At 51.2% G+C, this 19,142-nt stretch overlaps 1 protein-coding gene across 6 annotated transcripts in view; it reads left to right on the forward strand.

Moving 5' to 3' along the window:
* The window catches only part of UBE2F (ubiquitin conjugating enzyme E2 F (putative)), a 51,637-nt gene extending 36,255 nt beyond the window's left edge, over positions 1–15,382 (forward strand). For all 6 annotated transcript variants that reach the window (XM_082465290.1, XM_082465288.1, XM_082465287.1 and 3 more), the window contains 5 exons: positions 3,504–3,574; positions 7,569–7,626; positions 8,966–8,998; positions 11,236–11,298; positions 14,624–15,382. In XM_082465290.1, the coding sequence (XP_082321416.1) occupies positions 3,504–3,574; positions 7,569–7,626; positions 8,966–8,998; positions 11,236–11,298; positions 14,624–14,674 (276 nt within the window). In that variant the 3' untranslated portion in view covers positions 14,675–15,382. The remainder of the gene's footprint in view (positions 1–3,503; positions 3,575–7,568; positions 7,627–8,965; positions 8,999–11,235; positions 11,299–14,623) is intronic.
* Positions 15,383–19,142: the final 3,760 nt, after the last annotated feature.

Here is a 19,142-nt window from a genome sequence, read left to right on the forward strand (position 1 = left end):
TGGTGTTGCAAATTAAACCAGCATATGGAAATACATAGGTTACAGGCAAATGGGGTAGAGATTATGAGAGCAGACTTTAAGGAATTCATGTTTCAATTGGATGAGGAGATACAGCCAGTTTTTAGCAAGTCAGCCTGAAAGGACTTTGTGGCGCTTTCTCAGAATTCATTTGCTCTGATGCCATAATTTACATGATTTCTGTACTTCAGAAGGAATTTTTTTTTAACCCCTAACACTTATAGTTCCTATAATTAAGGTCAGTTATTAAGATTGTGAATGAAAACCTTTTAAGCAGTAAAGTAGATCATTATTTTAGAATAAACTTATTTAGAAAAGAAAGAATACACCTATTTAGTATCCCCCTCACCCCTCACACCCCTCTGCCCGAGCAGCTAAAAGGCAGATATTTCCTCTGGATCTTGTCCTTTTTTCCCTGAACTTTATCTCACAGTCTCCAGCTGCCTCGTAATCTCTCTCAGTCCTAGAAATAGCCTGCAATGATTGACTGACGTTTAATGAGCTCCTAAAATGCGCTGGGCTCTGTGTCAGACACTGTAGGCTGGAGGTGAGAGTCAAGCGGCCTTTGAAGAAGCTCAGTCTCTGGACACAGACACAGAAACAGTGACGAACCAAGGTGATGGGGATGCCCAGAGGAGGAGGAGGCCTGAGTGCAGATGGCAGCTTGGCTGTGATGTGACACAGTCCCAGGCCTCACGATGCTCCCATGGCATTTTGCTGTGAGTGGTCAGAGGAAACCGTGTGCTGAAGCAGGAGAAAGGAATGGGGCTTTTCTCTCCCCCTGGAAGTGAGGTTATGTGATGCAACCAAATCGAGTAATGTGACCGTGACCAGCCCTGAAAGGGGTCAGGAAGGGCTGCCCTCCACGTTTCCAGAAGGAGGAGAACCGGAGGTACCACAAGTAACACTTGAATACCCAGTCACCCCTCTTCTTTTTATGTAATTTATTATACTCTGTGGAAAACTGAGAAAATACCACTATGCAAAAATAGAATATTAATCACCTGTTATCTCTCCATCCAGAGATGATCACCGTTAACTTTCTGATGTGTGTTATGCACAATATATAATCATACATACGAGTGGGATCACGCTACACATAGCTTGGTAACTTGGGTTTTTTTTAACATTATAGTATAGGACAATATGTCATCATATCGTGAGAACATATGTTCTCATGTCAATTAATATATAATTACATCATCATTAGTAAGAACACTTAATTGTATGATGTATCATGGTTTTAAACCAATCCTTTATAGTTGATCACTGGCTGACCAATATTTTGATTATATGAACCAAACTTTATGTAAGGGGCAAAATAGTAAATATTTTAGGCCTTGTGGACCATATATGGTCTCTGTCATATATTCTTTTTTTAAAACAACCTTTTAAAACTGTAAAGGCCATGCTTAGATCATAGACCACGTGAAAACATGCCTGGCCTTATTTGGTCCATGGGCTGTAGTTTACTGACCCCTGGAACAAGCAGTGCTGTGATACATGTGCTAGACAACAGCTTGTGCATGCCTGCCGCTGTCTTTGGATAAATTCTTAGAAGTGGAATTACAGGTACTGAGTAACTGATGCTAATTTTAAGGCTTTTTATCAGTACTATCCAGTTACCCTTCAGAGAGTTTTTCCAGTTGACATCCCCACCATCAGTGTTTGAAAATTCCCTTTTTCCTAAACCCTTACCAACATGGGATATTTTCATTATTTTTTTTCTTTTTGCTATTTTGGGAGGAAATAAATGGTATCTAAATGGCATTTGAATTTTCATTTCTTAAATAAGTAGGATGCTAAATTTTTTTCCTGCTTATTAGCTCTTTATGTCTTTTATGAGCTGTTATTATGTGCTTAGCCCTTTTTTTCTGTTGAGGTAATTTTTTTTTATTATAAGAGTTCTTATATAGAAATTATATGAAACTTTTTTCTTAGTTTACTTGGCTGTGCTGTAAACATTTTCCTGTTTTTCATTTTTTTTGTTGTTCTATAAAAGTTTGTGTTTTTTTGTTTCACCACTGTAGTCAAATCTGCTTTTCCTTCTTGAATTTCTCATGCTGTGAAATGCTCACAACAGGCCTTCAGACCCCGAGGTAGCCCGTCCATGGTGTCTTCTAGTCCTCTCAGAGCTCCGTGTCATTTGTGTGGAGTAAAGCTCTACGTGAGCATCTAGCTGTGCTTTCCGAATGGTTGGCCAGTTGTCCACTGAAGAATCCCTGTTCCCGCATTGATTTGCACTGCAGTCTTTGTCATATACTAAACCCTCAGCTGTGTGATGGGCTGGCTCGTCATGCCACCACTGAGGTAGGAGGTGGAGCTGGTATTTCTTGGTCTTGCTTTGGGCGTGGTAAGGGTCTACAAGAATGGTTCAGTTTGGAAAGTGTGTGTCAGAATCCAGGACCACAGTCCCGGTGCAGAGGTTTGCTCTCTTTGTGGGGGACCGCTGTTACGAGGGCCATTGGCCAGGGAGGCGGCTGCACCAACATCTAACTGTGGATGGTGTGAAGGGACAAGGAGAAGAGGGGCAAGTGCAGTCGGACCCTTGGAGCTGCAGTGGACACTGGGCGGGGCGACTGTGTGTCAGGGCCTCAGAGGAGGGAGGGGGTGAGCCTTCAGTCCCTTCAGGTACTGAGTCGGTGATGCGGTCTACCCAGTAGGTTACCTGTGTTCAGTGTGTTCATTAGAGAGATTTACCAGTATATACAGCGCCAGTGACGCTGACCTTCCCTCTTCAGCCTGAAGGCCTTGCTGAAAGTGCAGGCCGTGCTAGCATTCCTTCTGTCGGATGCATTCCTGTTTACTTGCAGAAAAGCAAATTAGCATATTCAGTTGTTTTCAACTCACTCTGAACCTAAATTCTGTAATCCTCAAACACCAACATCTGCATGGTTGGATTAATCATTTTGGGGAGTCTAGGTGACATGACATTTGACATTCTGGTGTCATGGTGTTTTGAAATCAGGAAGAAAACTTATGAGGGTACTGAAAAATATGTTTGTTTTATACAAATAAGAAGCTGAAACTATTAGAGTACTAGAAATAGTACAGGAAAAGATCTGGATGGTGAAATATTTTCTATATTGGTATCAAAGATAAAAATTTGATGATGAAGATTTTGTATCTGTGAGATGACCTGTCTGGTGAGATTCTATGGGAAGACTGTCAAGCTCCTCAAAGCAAGGCCACCTCGCAGTGGAACTGGGCCTGGGGAAGAGGCCCACCCGCTGCAGGTGGGGTGGGCTCGCGGCCTTTGTGGAGGCAAGGGCACTTGGTGCTGAATCCGCAGCCTGCTCTCTGGCCAGCCCCTCCCCTTCCTGGCCTTCATCCTGGGGAAATATTTCATATGGATGCGAATGAAGACAACGTTGATTTAGCAGGTTTGTAGTGCCTGATGAGCCAAGTGAGCTGTGAGACAAGGCACTAGGTGGGGTACATGGAAGGCTCTGGAGAGCCTGTGATCTCTTCCTTCTGTGTTGCAGCCTCCTAAAGTGAAATGCTTGACCAGGATCTGGCACCCGAATATCACAGAGACAGGCGAGATATGTCTCAGGTGAGTTTCTCTCCATCCCCGTCTTCTGTGTTGTGAGCACCGTGCGTGAGTGATGGGCTTTCTACATGGTATCTCCCCCGAGAGGAGATTCTGAGGCTGGGCCAAGGTTAGGGAGGCTTCTGGCTGCACTCAAGTAACTGGAGTGGCCTCCCAGCTCCCCCATCCCAGGCCGGCCTCTGCAGTCCACCCAGGTGCCCCCCTCTGAGGGCCCTTACCCTTTTCCCTCCATATGGCTGATTTTAGCTAAGAGGGGAAAAGATGAGTAATGGAATCCAGGGTGGGGGGAAATGTGGATGGGCAGCTTCAGAAGACCCAAGCACTTGTATTTAAATGTCTTCTCTTTCCCAAAATAGTCTTGATGCGCATAGGAGCACTTTCGGAGCAGGATAAGCTTTCCCAGTTGTGCCTGGGTCCCCGCCCTTCCAGTGGCAGATGGTCAGGGCTCAGTGACTTACTGCCGCTTGAGCTTGCTGGTCACTAACGTAGAGAACTGGAGGAGTTGTGGAGGGTGTTGGTGGTTGTCGTTTTTAGGTAAATTTAGCTTGTGGGCTTTATTTTTCTGCGTCTTGCACTTTCTCTGGTAGTGCAGTGAGGTTAACTTGCAGGGGCTCTGGTGCTGGACCCCCGGGCCAAGCCCCAGCCCCACCGCTGCCAGCTTCGGGACTGCGGGAACCTGGAGAGCAGGCAGACAGGGTTTCTCCGGCGCATCCTTTGCTTTCTTGCTGTGATCTAGTCCCTCCTCAGGCCCTGCCTCTGTATCCTGTCCTTTTACCCTCTTCTCCCCGCACGTGCACTGTGACCGCTCCTCCCTGCGAGGACGACGATTAGGACTCATTTCCCCATTTTATTTTGTATGTGGAGCCCCCTTTTCTTTCATATCAGCTTCATTTTTTTTTTTTTAATTTATTTATTTTATTTATGGCTGTGTTGGGTCTTCGTTTCTGTGCGAGGGCTTTCTCCAGTTGTGGCAAGCGGGGGCCACTCTTCATCGCGGTGCGCGGGCCTCTCGCTATCGCGGCCTCTCTTGTTGCGGAGCACAGGCTCCAGACGTGCAGGCTCAGCAATTGTGGCTCACGGGCCCAGCCGCTCCACGGCATGTGGGATCTTCCCAGACCAGGGCTCGAACCCGTGTCCCCTGCATTGGCAGGCGGATTCTCAACCACTGCGCCACCAGGGAAGCCCTCAGCTTCATTTTTTAATAGATAGTTGACGGGAATTCCCCGGTGGTCCAGTGGTTAGGTCTCCCTGCTCTCACTGCTAAGGACCCAGGTTCAGTCCCTGGTTGGGGAACCACGATCCCACCAAAAAAAAAAAGATAGTTAAAAATACACTTTATAAGTCAGTCATCTTCCCTTTTAAGTATCTGTCCTTTAAGTATTGAAACTTTAAAAATCTATGATCTTCAGGTCCAGATTGTAAGTGGTTTCTGGTCCGGCCTTGTCTCCCCAGGCTTTCCACCTGCGCCCACTCTCCTGGGGGCTCCCCACACTCCACTTCCTGTCACGTCCCCTTCTCCAGTCAGAATTAGGTCCAGAGAGGGCATTTCTCTACTCACTTATGCAGTCTTCTGAGAAGTCAGATTATTAGCAAAGTATAATAGGAATTTAACAGATGGTAGCCTGCTACAAAAGCCAGAAACTTTAAAGGAAAATCATTGATAGCTTTAGCCACATTAAAATTAAAAATACAAAAACACAAAATGGAAAGAGAAAAGATCAGCAGGATTACATCCTTTGTATGTAAACAGTCCTTTCAGTCAATATGAACAAGATGGGACATACCCACTGGGAAAATGAGCACTGCCTACGAGTGGGTGATTCACAGAAGGAGAAATGCAGTGGGTGGTGAGCATCTGCTTGATGCTCAGTCTCCTTGGTGATCAGAGGACACATGGAAGCGAGGGGATGCCGCTCACCACTTCTCAGACTGGCAGGTACGAAAGCAAAGTGCGTGTGAGAACAGGCTCCCTCGTTCCACTGGAGGGTGCATGCATCTGTACACCTTTCATTGGTCCTTCAGCCATAAGGCCTACATTTAACTTGTATGTACCCTCGGACCTGTCAGCTGCACCTCTGGGAATTTAACTGAGGGAAGTAATGTGCCAGGTTTACGTACAAAGACTACCTCTTTGTGAAAAACTAGGCAGTGTCCAGCGATGGTTTTGGGCACAGCCGACCCGTGGCATCTCCTGAATAAAGGAAATGACGTGCCTGGCGCTCCGTGGGGCCTGGTCTAGTCACAGGGGTGCTTGCTTCTCTTAGTGAGACTCGCCCTGCTCCCACCAAGGGCCCACAGCCTGCTCTTGGCTCAGGGCCAGCAGTGCTGTATCTGTGGGATTGGAGGGACCAGGGCCATGAACCCGGTGGTTGCACTTCAGATTTTTTTTCTCCTAGAACCCGAGTTTCCAGTGTAGTCCCTGGGGCATCCTCTGTCCCCTTGCCTGTACCCTCTCTGATGGCCACATGGCTGTCACCTGAGCTCCCTTGGGACTGCCATCTGCTCAGGCTGGGCCCGAACCTCCATGGTGTCACCCTGCCCAGATCTGCGGCCCCCAGACATGGGCACACCTGGCCTCCAGGGGCAGAGGCCTCCTACTCTGTCTGTGCTTGTTGACAGGGAAGCTCAGAGGGCGCTGACTGGTCGGCCAGTCTGCCCACCTGCCTTCCATCGGCTAATGTTGGCTGAGCCCAGACACAGTGGCGAGCAGTTTGCATTCTCTGCTTTATGGGGTTTGCCAGCCGGTGGGGAGACAGGCATTAAACAAGTAAACAAGCAAAGGTATAGCTAAAATTGCAATAAGGTCTATAAATGAAAAGGATAAGCTAGATCAGAAATAATTCTTTCCCCTGTCTTAGTAAAGAAGTCTCTCATTGGATCATATAAACCACCAGGGTTGGGCAGTTGGTTCCCAAAAAGTTATTCAAAAGTTGTAGAGATTTTATCTCAGCAACTCACTGATACCTCTGCAGGGTGGAAAGACGTCCGCCGGGTAGATGGGAGTAGGGTACATGATGTGAGTTTTCTTTTTAGTGCTCGAAGTAAGCTGTAGGTTAGTTTTATTTATTCTAACTGATCTTCATGGGCAATTAAGATTATGGCATTGATTCAAATTCTGCGTATTTATATTTTCTCCTGATCATCATTGATTTTTGTGAATTTGAACGTGTTCTGATTCAAAAATTTTCTTAACAGTAGCAAGTATGACCTGGAAAGCCTCATGTTGACGTGTTAGCTTAGGAGCTGTTAGGTGATGTAATTCAACAATGCCAAGCTCCTTTTTTCACCAGAAGGAGACTAGGCAGTAAGTGGTAATTTTTCAGAGTATGGAATGGTTATTTATATGAGAGTATATGCTGTGCATTTGCAGTTGATAGAGCAGTCATGAAGATGACTCTTAGGGCAGCTCACGTCACATACCCCTGGAGCCCACGTGGCCTTCCCTGAGCATGGTCCCCCCGCCCACGGGTGAGCACCTTCCAGAGTTTTGCGTTAATCTTTTACTTTGTAAACAGCTGTTGAAGTCCTGTGCTGGGCGCTCACGCGGGTGGGAGTCCACAGCGCGTTCGGGGGCGCGTGCCGCCCTGTGCCTTGGTTTCTCCTCTGTAGCATGGGACCCCTCCCTCTCTGGTCTCGGGGCACTGGGGGAGTGTTGGGTCCTGCTGACACACAAACAGGAAGCTCTGCTGTCATTGTTGTCACCGTCCTTTTCCGAATGTTAAATTGACAGATGCGCTCTGTATGTTCTGATTTAAGCGTGCTTTTCCCCTGCTGAGTGTACAAGACATAAAAATAACACTCGCGATTAGACTGCAGGATCCGTACAGGCGTGAGGCAGGGAAGGCCTTCTGTAGCGACACAGGAAACTGCGGAGCCACAGAGGAGAGACGGGCAGCGTGAGACGTGCACCTCCGTTCCGACAGAAGTCACGCCGAGCAGCTCGCGGGACTGGGGCCTGCTCCTGGCTGACCGCTGTGCCTTTCTGTGTCTGTTTCAGTTTACTGAGAGAACATTCGATTGACGGCACCGGCTGGGCCCCCACGAGGACACTGAAGGTAGAGTGTCCTTTGCCTGCAGCCTCCCCGGAGGCCCCTCCGTCGGCAACCAGCCTCCTGTAAGGACAGCGATGTCCACGCTGTCCCGTCCGCGTGGGTGGCCGGGCCCACGCTGCTCACCCGCCACCGCCCGCCCGGGGCTGCTGGCCAAGCGCTGGCCCTGCTCAGCTCCCCTGTCCCCACTTCTCTTCGGTTGGGGGTGGGGATTAGGGTGTCGGGTCATCTCCTCTCCGCTCTGCCCTTTACCATCTGTGCTTCGGTGGTTTACTGTTTCTACCCTTGTCTTGCTATTCGCCCCAGTCTTTGAAAGTTGTCTCCCCCTTTAGGCAGTGGAGACTCGCCAGGCATGGGTAGAGACGGAGGAAGGAGAGTCTGGCTGTGCTATGTCTGCTCTGAGTTACACTGGACAGAGGAGGGGTGGCAGGGTGCAGCCAGGGCTGCTGCACGGGGGCCCCTCTCCCGGGGCAGGGGGTGGAAAGGGGAGCCACAGGGACTAAATAAGTGGCCCCAGTTGCTTCTCCAACATGGCTTGAGTGGGTTTCAGGGGTGCGTGTCGTGGGTACCCACGCGAGGCCGCCGGCTGTGCTTCGCCTCAGGGCTTTTCCATGGTGCTGTCCATAGGCACCTGCAGTTTCTTCCCATGCCTGACCTTTTATCAGAGGAGTCAGGACTTTGGGCCAGTGTTCACCTAGTAGTAAGCAGCTACCTGACTTTTGCCGTCTTCTTTGACTGAGTAGTGACATGGCTCCACACGGTTGTAGCCGCTGCCTGTCTGCCGTGGGATCGATCCTGCCCAGAGGAGCGGTCGCCTGGGACTGGCTTTGGGGGTCCCCAGGCTGCCCTTCAGTACAAAGGCGTGGTCTTCTGAGCCAGGCCCGTCTTCCCTGGTGACCGTCCTGCTGCTCTGACACTGATGGTCCCACCTCTCAACTTGAAAGGGCCGTGGGCGTCCAGTCAGCCTGTTGGTGAAGCTGTGAGAGCTGCATGGCGTTATCACACGTGCCATCTCCCTGCCTCTCTCTCTCGTGACGGTTTTCCACACGTGTCCACTTTGGCTCAGTCAGGCGTGGATTATAAACGCTGTCCCAGCTAAAACCACTCGTAGGTCTAAGTCTGTGCCAAGTGCACAGAAGGCGAGCAGTGGCTGGTGACGGAGCTGCTGCGCTGGATGCTGTCCCCAGGTTGCCAGGGGGAGCCTGAGATTGACGTTCTAGGCCCTACCTTTTAACCTAACTCCTGCAGAAAACTAACCTCCTCCACTATATGCTGACTTAACTGGTTCCTCTCTTAGAGACCATCCCCACCTGAAACTTGTTTTCGTCTTTCTTTCTCATTTCAGGATGTTGTTTGGGGATTAAACTCTTTGTTTACTGTAAGTATGTTGACCAGAATCCCAAGTTTTTCTTGATTCCTCTGTCTCCTGGTTTTAAAGATCATGTTAAGGATACCACGAGGGAATCAAAAACAGCAGTGTGGGCTTACTGAACCCCTCTTTTCTTTGGCACTTTGGTGAATCAGAAGAACAGTGAGACAAGACCAGAGGGGGCTTCGGAGCAACACTCTGGGAGCTCCTGGGGCCGGGAGGGGCGGGAGCAGAGCGTCCCCACTTCCCCCTGCTGTCGTGGCTGCCTCGCTCCCGGGGGCCGGCGCGGGCCAGTTCCGCTCGCGGTGGTCTCCTCCACGCAGGCCCCTCTGGGAGCGCCTGGCCCACCCCAGACCGTCCGCTCTCAGCGGCAGCCAGTCCGCAGCTTCCTTCGCTCCCAGGGGCCCGGTTTGGGAGAAGGAGTGTGTAGTCACCAACCCTTAGGCTTTTCACAGACCCAGAGCCTTAGAATTATTCTCTTAATCAGTGAAGTCTGCTGTCCTCAGAGAACAGCACCTCGCAGGCAGGGCTGGAGGGCGGGAAGAGGCATAGGAGAAGGGGAAAGGGGGAAAGCTGGTATTTGGATTTTTATGTAGTATTATTTGTTCCTTTGAGTTTTGGCTTTTTGATCATAAAGAAGCTTTGAAAGAAATAAGCTTCAGGGATCTGTCTCTGGGCAAAAAAAAAAAAAAAAAATCTCTGCTACTTTTGGTAAAACCTAAGTCCCTCCATGAAAACGAGCCCATCCTGGACAGCCCACAGGACGGCAGGACTGCTCCCTCACCTGTCGTCCTCAGCCAGTAAAAACCAGCAGAGCAGAGCCTCAGAGGAGACCCCTAAGTGCCTGCCCCCCCGCCTTCTTGGCTGATGTCACCAGGTGGTCCGGTAACACCTCCTGATTTCAGGTCCTGCTGTAATCTCCAGCAGGCAATACCCAAGGGGTACCGGGCCATCTGGACAGTTTTCTGCTGGTCTCAGCCGTTTTGTTGTGATTGGTTTTGGCTTTTCCATTGAAGTGAAGTGAAGTTTTATTTCTGGAGATGCAGAGGCTGGAGCGTGATTTAAAACCTGCCTGGCAGTTGTGCTGCTTTTCTTTTGAAGGACATCTGGTGGGTCCCCATCTCTCCAAGCACTCCAAACCTGCCAAATTCTAAAGAGCCCATCAAACTTGCTAATGAAGTCTATAATGGTTATTCCAACTCACATATTCATTTTAGGTAAAATAAATGGTAAAGAAGATGAAGAATTCTGTATGTCTGGTGTAGTCTTTATATGCACCGGGATTCTCATATAATATGTGCTTTATATTTTTGCCTATTTCTGGGACTTGGAACTAATTTCCCAGCTGTTAATGATCATAGAGATTTATAATTTTTCCTGGCTGTATTTGTGACATATTGGTCACACCCATATTTATTTCCAAATCAGGAATACAATCCCCAGATTAAACATTTCTCCTGAGGAGAAATACAGTTGTCTTTACAATGATCCATCAATGGCTTTGGAAAGCAGTGACTCATCATAACAAACATTTCTACCCTGATCTTTAAGAAGAGGAATAGGTAGTATAAAGAAAAGACATGGTCTCCGATCTCAAATCCGTCGTTATTCTTGTGGTGGGGTTGGGGGGGGAGTAGCATTCCAGGGCTCTTCTAAGGTGGAAAGGGTCTGGTGCTGGTTCCCTGGGGCCAGGGAGCACTGGCCCCAATGGCACCATCCTACGTTGTTAGGTTGGGTTGCAGACGTCCTTCCTACTGGACTGTGAGTGCCATGCTTGTGGAGGTGAGTTAAAGGTGAAGGGAGAGTCTAGGCAAGGTCAGAATAGAAACATAGAAGGCAGAGTTGTTAATCACAAAATAAAGGAGAAAATGAATTTTTAAGGAAAAATTAATAGGATTTTATTTTAGAAATGCTTATAATAAGAGTGGTTTGTCATTCCCCAAGTATCAAAACTAGCATTGGAAATTAGTGTGACCACTCTTTCCTCACCAAACGTTGGATAATCGTGAGTAAACACATCCCTGCCTTCTTTCAGTAGACCGTTAATCATGATTCTGAAAAAAGTGTCTCACGTTCAGTGCTCCTACATCAAAAGGAACTTTAGTTCTCAGGAGTTTTTTCAACTCTCTAGGTCGTTCTGTCATTTGCTGATTAGATTTCTGTTGCCTGCTTCATAAAATGAAGACTTGCAACAGCAGAAAAACAGATTCTTTCCGTTGTTTACTTTGAGTTTCTCTCTTTTTAAGGATCTTTTGAATTTTGATGACCCACTGAATATTGAAGCTGCAGAACATCATTTGCGGGACAAGGTAAGCTAGTAACAGGAATATTCTAGGTTGATGTATTTGGTGAAAAGATAATTACTGCCCCTTGATTAAATAAGTATGAAATTGAGAATGGTGACTAGAATTTGACTAGAATTAAATCCCATTGAATTAAATGGGACTAGAATTTAAAGCAATTTATGAATGATGTATTATAATAAATGTGAGTGGTCTCGGAAAAGTGTTTGACCCAAGGTCAGACAAAAGGTCAGACAGAAGTGTTTTTAGGTGTGGTTTCCTGGTAGAGTTCAGTATGAGTGATCTACAACAGGCGGCTGTCGCTTTACCGCATGACGGTGTAGGAACACAGAAGGGAGAACGAAGGGTGTTACCGCCCCCCCAAACCACCCCCCCACACCTCCTCCGCCACCCAGCGGGCTGACCGCCCTCCACACCTTCCCAGAGCGCAGGCGCACGCGAGCCCACAGCGATGGGGTCGTGTTTGTTTTGTTGTCGTTGTTCGTGTATTTTCGCTTTTTCCCTCCAAGTCAATGCATAAACTATCACTCGTTCATTTTAGGAGCTGTTGAATAATATCCTGTGGTGTGGCTCTACCGTACTTTTCTCAACCATCCTCTTATGGCTGGGCACTCAGGTTTTTCCACGGGATTATTTTCCAGCTACAGACAGCACTGCAGTAAATGTCCTTCGTACACACACCCTTACAGCGTGCGGGCACAAGGCACAGGGTGTGGGGCAGGAGCCCGGGAGGCGGCTGAGCGTGGCTGAGGCGAGGCTGCTGGAGGTTGTTGGGAGCTGGTCGGGCCTCAGCAGACAGCGCTGCGGCGCTGACTCCGTTTAGGCACAGGACCTCCCGTTTCGTTCTCTGAGCCACATTCCCTGCGAATCCTTGCCCCGCCCAGGAGTCAGCCACCTGACGCTGCTGGATCGGCTGACATGGCTCTGAACGCAGGACGTTCTAAAGGCCATCAAGTTGGTTCTAAATACCGTGCTTAATGTTGAGGGCAGCTGCTTCTGTTCATGTAAGACCTACTGTGTGCCAGAGCGCGCAGGCCTTTCAAATGTGCCACGTGTGGTGTTCACCACAGCCTGCCTTAGCAGGGCCCTGAGGGCAGGCAGGAGGGCCCCCCAGCACGTGTCCCGGCACGCGGGGAGCAGAGAGCCAGGCGGTGGCCCCGGAGGGTCAGCGGGCGGGCAGAGGAGGCCAGGTCCTGCTGAGCAGGCCGGGAGGTGGCCAGCCTTCGGCAGTCAGCCATCTGCACCCTCGGGGCGGCCCTGGCAGGGAGGAGCCTTTGTTCGTCCGCTACGCTGAGAAGCCTCGCAGGCGGGCCCCCAGGAGGCTCTGTTCACGTTCTGACTCCACCTGTCATTGTCACCGTCCCCGACAAGGATGTCCCCACTCCGCACTAACTGACTGTTGTAGCCCCTGTGGACTAAACCTTGCGGGGAGGGAACACCCTTATAGAGCCAGGAGGAGAAGCATGTTACGATTGTTTACTTTTTATTGTTCTCGGAAGGTGTTTCCCGCTCTTTGTATGAAACAGGAAGAGACTTGCGGCTTCGGGCAGGCTTCGTTGTATTGTGCTTCGCAGATATGGGCGTTGCTGCTTTTTATGTAGGGCTCTCAGGGAAAGCCTTTCTGGAAAGATGTGAGCAGAGGCCGGTTGTGAACCAGGTGGACCTCAGGGAGGAGTGTTGCAGAGGCCTCAGCAGCGGCACAAAGGCCCTGAGGCAGGACTGCGCTCCTGGTGCTCAGGGATGCTACAGGGGCCCCGTGTGACTGGGGCAGGGCAGCAGGAGGGCGCTGGTGACATGGTAGTAGCAGCAGCCCTGCGTGGCCCTCCAGGTGCCAGGCAGTGTCCTACCTGCTCCCAGGCACATTTGTTTTCCCGACAACCCACGAGGGAGGGACTCTTGCCCCTGATTTGCTGCTGAGGGAGCAGGGCCACCAAGAAGTGAAAGACTTGCCAGGAAGGGGCGGAGCCCAACATTTGAACCCGGGCGGTTTGGCCCCAGAGTTCGTGGTCTTCTCACTGACGAGAGCAAAGGGGATTAAGGCTGAGCTGAGGCACCTGTGGTCCTGGGTCAGACGTTGAGGGGTTGGGTGTGTCTGTGGGATCGTCACTCCACATCCCGGGAGCTTTGGCCGCGGCTCCCTGGGAGCCGATGGTGTGTCGGCTGCTGGGTACTGTGGAGGCGACCTTGTGAGAGTTTTGCTAAAGGCAGCCAGGGCTTCTGTGCAGCCCGTGTTGGCTGTGGGCAGGCGGCTGTGAGGGAGCCTCTGAGCACAGTCCTGGGCCACCTGGTGGCGACCGCAGGTGTCCCCTTCTCCCCTTTCCTTGAACCCGCCCCACCCTGGAAGAGTGACTTGAGCGTGGCCGAGGAGAGCAGGCCCGTTCTGCCCGCGCCTCCCAGGGTGGCCCCTGCAGCAGGCAGGGCTCGGGGCAGCCACCAGAGGGTGCGCGTCAGGCCCGGGGCTGTGCCTCTTGCTGGATGGGACTGAAGCCTGGGACCCTGTGTGCAGCTGTGGGTGGGAGTGAGAGGGTTGAGAGCCCGCCTTCAGGTCACAGGCTGTCCCGCCACCTAATGCAGGCGGGTGTTCTGAGGTGGACAAGCTCCAAGTCAGTCGTGGCTCAGACAGTCCCAGGGGCCCTTCCCAGTCCTGCAAGGCCAGGGAATTTTGCTCCTGACCTTAGAGAGAGAAGACCTGGGGACACACTTGGGGTGCTGGCTCGGATCTGAGGTGGCTTTCCCGCCCACGCTGGCCTGGGAGATACCTGCATCCATACAGCGTTTTTACACCTGAGGGATCAGCCCAGGCCCCCAGGTGGCCTCTGCTTGATGCCCAAGGAGGGCCCTCTGTAGCAAGCCCACCTCTCCTCTCGGGCAGGGTGGTCACCCTGATGGCGGGCTGCACTTGGGCCATAGGTAGCAGGGTCCTGGGGAGACAGATCAGGACACAAGGGTCTTCCTGAGAGCAGCAGCCAAGGCTCATGCCCATTTGTGGTCCAGAGTCCCGGCGTGACCCACATTGTGACCTTGACCACACTGGTGAATCTCACTCTCCCCGTCCACACAACAAAGGGCCTTCGGTTCCCTTCGGCCCAGAGCTTGTTTGTGTCCCCTCCCGGCACCCAGAGTGGCAGGGAGATGGCACTCAGCCCCGTGGGTCTCTGAGTCTCCTGCCACCTTGGCGACTGGAGGATTGGAGGCCGGACCCTGCACACCCCCCCGAGAGCTGGCAGGGGTCCTTGGCTCGGGGGAATGCCACTTGTTCCTGAAGTGTCGCTCCCTGCGCTGACTCACTCCCCCTCTTCCTCCTCTCTGCCTGGTGCCTCTTGCCCCACAGGAGGACTTCCGGAATAAAGTTGAAGACTACATTAAGCGTTACGCCAGATGACAGGAGGAGAGGGCTGCGGGGCCGTGGACTGTGCGTTAGCAGTTTGTCTCCAGCTGAAGCGAGAAGGGAGGCTCCGCCCCGTCCTCGGCTCCGCTCAGTCCCGCTGGGCCGTCCCAGTCCTGCGACCATGCTGTCCTGAGGAAGAACCTCTTCACGACCGCCCGTTGTAGACAGAGAGTTCCACATAAATACAGCCAGAAAATGTGCTTGGGGTTCTAAAGAGTTGTCTGCTTACCTTAACATGTTTACTTTTTTGAAACTGTACTGTATAGGCTGTTAATGAGAGTCTCGAGAAGTTGTGATGAACTCAGCATTGAGGCTAGAGCTTGCTTCTCCCCCCCCGCCCGTCAGTCCCCGCACAGGTGACGCTAATGATGTGCTCAGTGCAGCTCGCAGAGCGGCGATCAGAAACCCGCTGCAAACTGTGACTGGATGCGAATTCTTTTAGCTCCTTCCACGAATGTTGGCCCTGCCTAGATGTCGTGAAGCTTCCCAGAATGCATAGTCATTCACTGTAGATCTCTTACTGAAATGCGTATTTTATTTAATGTAAGTATATTTTGGAACAGATTTGTAATTTGTACAATTTAATGCTTTAATTATTTTTTTCTATTCTCATTTAGTTTGTATTTTCATTGTATAGAGCAGACAGAAAGATGTTGGGTCAAGCAACTATTGAAGAGAAATACAAAGAAAATATAAAAGGCACAGTATTCGTTCTGTCCAAATGCAACGAGAATTTGGCTTTTGAAAATCAGCTCCTGTTTTCAGGTCCAGGTGGGGCAAAGAAGTTTCGGAACCCTTTGAAGCTAGATCTGGATGAATTAAAAAATAATAATAATAATAGCAGGGAGCCCGTTCTCACGTGCTGCCCAGAGGAAACTGGCTGGAGCGCAGCCCAGCCACGGGCGTGGTGTTTCTGCCGTGGTCATGTGTCTGTGAGCCACTGTGCAAGAGAGCCAGACCCTCGTGCTCTGGGGACGGGAGAGATACCTCAGGAATCGGCCCAAACAATGTCTGATGCCACTGAGACTGCCCCTGTGGCCTTCCGAGTTGCTCTGGTTCTGGGCCCCGTCTCGGGGGTGAGTCTCCCAGGCCTTGGAGGGCCAGGAATCAGTGGCACCACTTAGCCATTCCCGGGTCAGGTCAGTGCACTTCAGAGTCAGAACACCGAGGAGAGGTGAGTGGCTTTATTACAGCGTTCGACATCTGAACCCTTGGAATCATATGCAAAATAAGTATCCGTATGGTTTTGTCTGCTGCTCACCTAACACGCTCCAGTTTACCTGACAGCCTCCTTAGGCCTCTGGATTCCCCCGTCTACCAGCTACCCAGTCTGGCTTGTTTTTCTTAATTTATAACATAATCCCAGATTATGAGATCAGTCTGTCCTGGAGATCAGCGGGGGAGGAATTCGGGCCATGCTTCCCATTTGTAGCCAGGAATCATGCCCATTAGACTGGAGGGTGACCCTGGCTGATGGGCCACTCCGTCGGGTGCGCAGAGCAGGAAGGATGGGGCTGGTTAAGGGCATGGCGGCGTCTCGGGGGCCCAGAGCCTGTCAGGCACAGTCACCCTGTGGGGGGGGGGGGGCGCTCCAGTTCACATACTTCAACTCACCAACTGGCCTCAGAGCCATCCTCTGCTAGGTGGGTCAGCAGGGCAGCAGCTGGCCGTCCACACGCCTGATTGGTGCCCCTGTGACCCAGGGCGCACCGCTCTCTGCCAGCTCTAGCCCGAGTCATTTCACATCCCCCAGTTCTCCCGGCAGCACCCTCCCCTGGTGGTGCGGACAGAGGTGGAAGAAATGGCAGCGCCCGTAGTGAAATGGAAACGTGTGTGATGCAGGTGAAAACTGTGCCCTCTGGACCAGACTGGAAGGGAGAGGAGCCCTTGTTAATTCTGACCTCACACAATGTAGAAAAACACTTGGCTTATCAGGGGTCAAGCAGTTCTTCAAAAATGACGTTTCCACGCAACTGGATCATCCCTTTCTGTCCGGTGGCGATCTCAGAGGCGTTTGACCTCCCTGCCCCCTCCCGTCTTGTTAAGGAGCCCGCCCAGCTTGGCCCATCTCCGTGGGCCAGTGGTACTGTGCTGGGTGCTTGGCCAGCGGGGCCCGTGGCACCTTTTGGTGGCTGCAGGACACTGCCCTCCAGGACTTTTGGTTTCCTGGGGTCTTTTTCCCACTCTTAGGCCAAAGTAACATTTCTGGCTGCGGTCCATGTGCCCCACCAACCCAGAGACAGTTGATGATTTCTGATTTGCCGGGGGGTGGGATGCCAAGCCTCTGGCCAGCCAGACCAGCCCTGGGGCCGGGTGGGGTGGGGCAGGGGTGGGGCAGGCCTGGGGCATGAAGCTGTGGCACAGCTCTGACTCTGAAGGTCAGTTGGAGCCCCACGACTCTGCTGTTTAAAATGGGGTATGTCAGCTGCGTGTTTTTCAGGCACACTTAGAAGGAAACAGCTCCCCAGGGTAGCCCCATCAGAAGGAGAAGGCTCGCATCTCGCCTCTCACCTTCCCTCAAACACACCCCCTGCAGGCCGCCTCCTTTGCAGCCTTTCTAAGGAGCTGGTCCGAGCGTAACTCGGGGGTCGAGCACTGACCTCCCGGCCTTGTGTCTCCTCTTTCCCTGCAGCCCTGGTCTTCGCACCTCCTGTGTGTTCCTTTCAGCCACTGTGCGTTGTTGCAGAACGCCGGCCCCAGGGAGCAGTGTCGTGGGTTGTGGGTAGCTTCACAAGACTCCCTGCTTTACCTGCCCTCATCTCCAAGCGCTGAAAGCCTCAGAGGCCTGCTTGTCTGATCGGCCGACCTCAGATAAGTCGGGCTTTGCACATGGCTGGAGAAGTCTGCAGTACAAACTTCATGTTAAAACGTTGCCCTATTCAGACCATTTGCAGTAGTAAACTATTTTGAATGTAGTCTTTGAGAGGAACATGTCCCTTCGTGTTTGCCGGTTTCAGTGCTCCAAAGTGTCCGTGCATGTCTTCCTCTGCCCTTCGTTACACTCCCGGGGCTTGCACACTCGTCTAGGAAGACTTCACAACTTCGGGAGGCGACAGCGCCCTTCCCTGTGGCTTGGCCGCAGCCAGGCCGCTCTCAGGACATCTGGGGGCAGAGGCAGCATGTCTTTGTCTTAGGGCAGCAGAAGCGGATTCAGCAGTCCTTCTGCCGCCTGCTGCAGCTTAGCAAAATAATCTCGGAGGGCAAACTCCCAGGCAGTGGTGATCACCACAATGTGTCACGTGTCTTCAGGGGACAAATCCCAGTGTTCCCTGGGTTGCTCCATTAGCTCCACCCTTCTTTCTTTAAAGAACTGTGAAAAAAACCAAATTCCTGTTACCATTGGACTTTTTGCTGATTTGATTATCAGATCAAGCAGAATTTTTTCATATAAAAAGTCCAACAAGATGTTAGCCACCACAGGGGACACGGGTTCGAGACCTGGTCCAGGAAGATCCCACACGCTGCGGAGCAACTAAGCCCGTGTGCCACAACTCCTGAGCCTGCGCTCTAGAGCCCGCGAGCCTAGAGCCCGTGTCCGCAACAAGAGAAGCCCACGCACTGCAGCTAGAGGAAGCCCGCACACGGCAACGAAGACCCAACACAGCCAAAAATAAATAAATAAATAATAATTAATTAATTAATTAAAAAAAAAGAGAGAGACGTTAACCACTAATGGCAGCTTTAACGAGACCCTTTCCCAGGTGGTGCAATCTGTTCCGGGGTCGTTTCAATTCCATCCACTTAAAAATGTTTAATCTTGGAAAGTCAGGTTTGCTACAAGTTCATTATTCTTCATAAAATAAAGTGTCTAGTAAGATGCTAATATATAGTTTTAGGAGAATAATGTTTTCCTTTGCCAAGGAGGAACTCGGAAAATGAGAAAACCTGTCACACCCTTCTTCCCGACGCTCCCGTGGCCCGGCCTCAAGCAAGTCCAGCAGGTTGGAGGGGCCAGTGCAGAGGGGCCCATATCACCTGCTGAGGTTACCGCTCACGCCCTGGGGTTCCATGGGTTACCAAAATTGATTTATTGAAAGAATTGTAGTTTGAAAAAAGTTCTTCAAAAAACTCCGTGACAGAGGCCTTTGGGGACCTTGCATTGTTAAGAATGTCTGTTTATTCACGTCAAGCTGTATAAACTGAATTATAATCTCTTTTTAAATATCCATCTTAGGACTCATTCACTTTCATTGCCAAATGCACTGGGCCAGAGTTCTAACGGTAAATTCACTGTTCCTTTTGGTTTGGTTTGGTTTTTAACTTATGGCCAGTTGGAAGAACTAATCCATGTCCCAAGAGCTCCCGGTGCTGGAGGGGAGAGTGCGGACAGGCCCCGTGCACTGCAGTCCAGGGCGAACGCTGGGCCGGGGCCGGGGGCCCGCAGAGAGGGTTAGCACTGGCTGCGCGTGGGCCGGCACCTCGTGTGGCCCCCACAGGGCACATCCGGGGACGCTCCCCCTGC

The sequence above is a fragment of the Balaenoptera physalus genome (assembly GCF_965194825.1).
Source record: "Balaenoptera physalus genome assembly, chromosome: 6".
NCBI classification, from domain to species: Eukaryota; Metazoa; Chordata; class Mammalia; order Artiodactyla; family Balaenopteridae; genus Balaenoptera; species Balaenoptera physalus.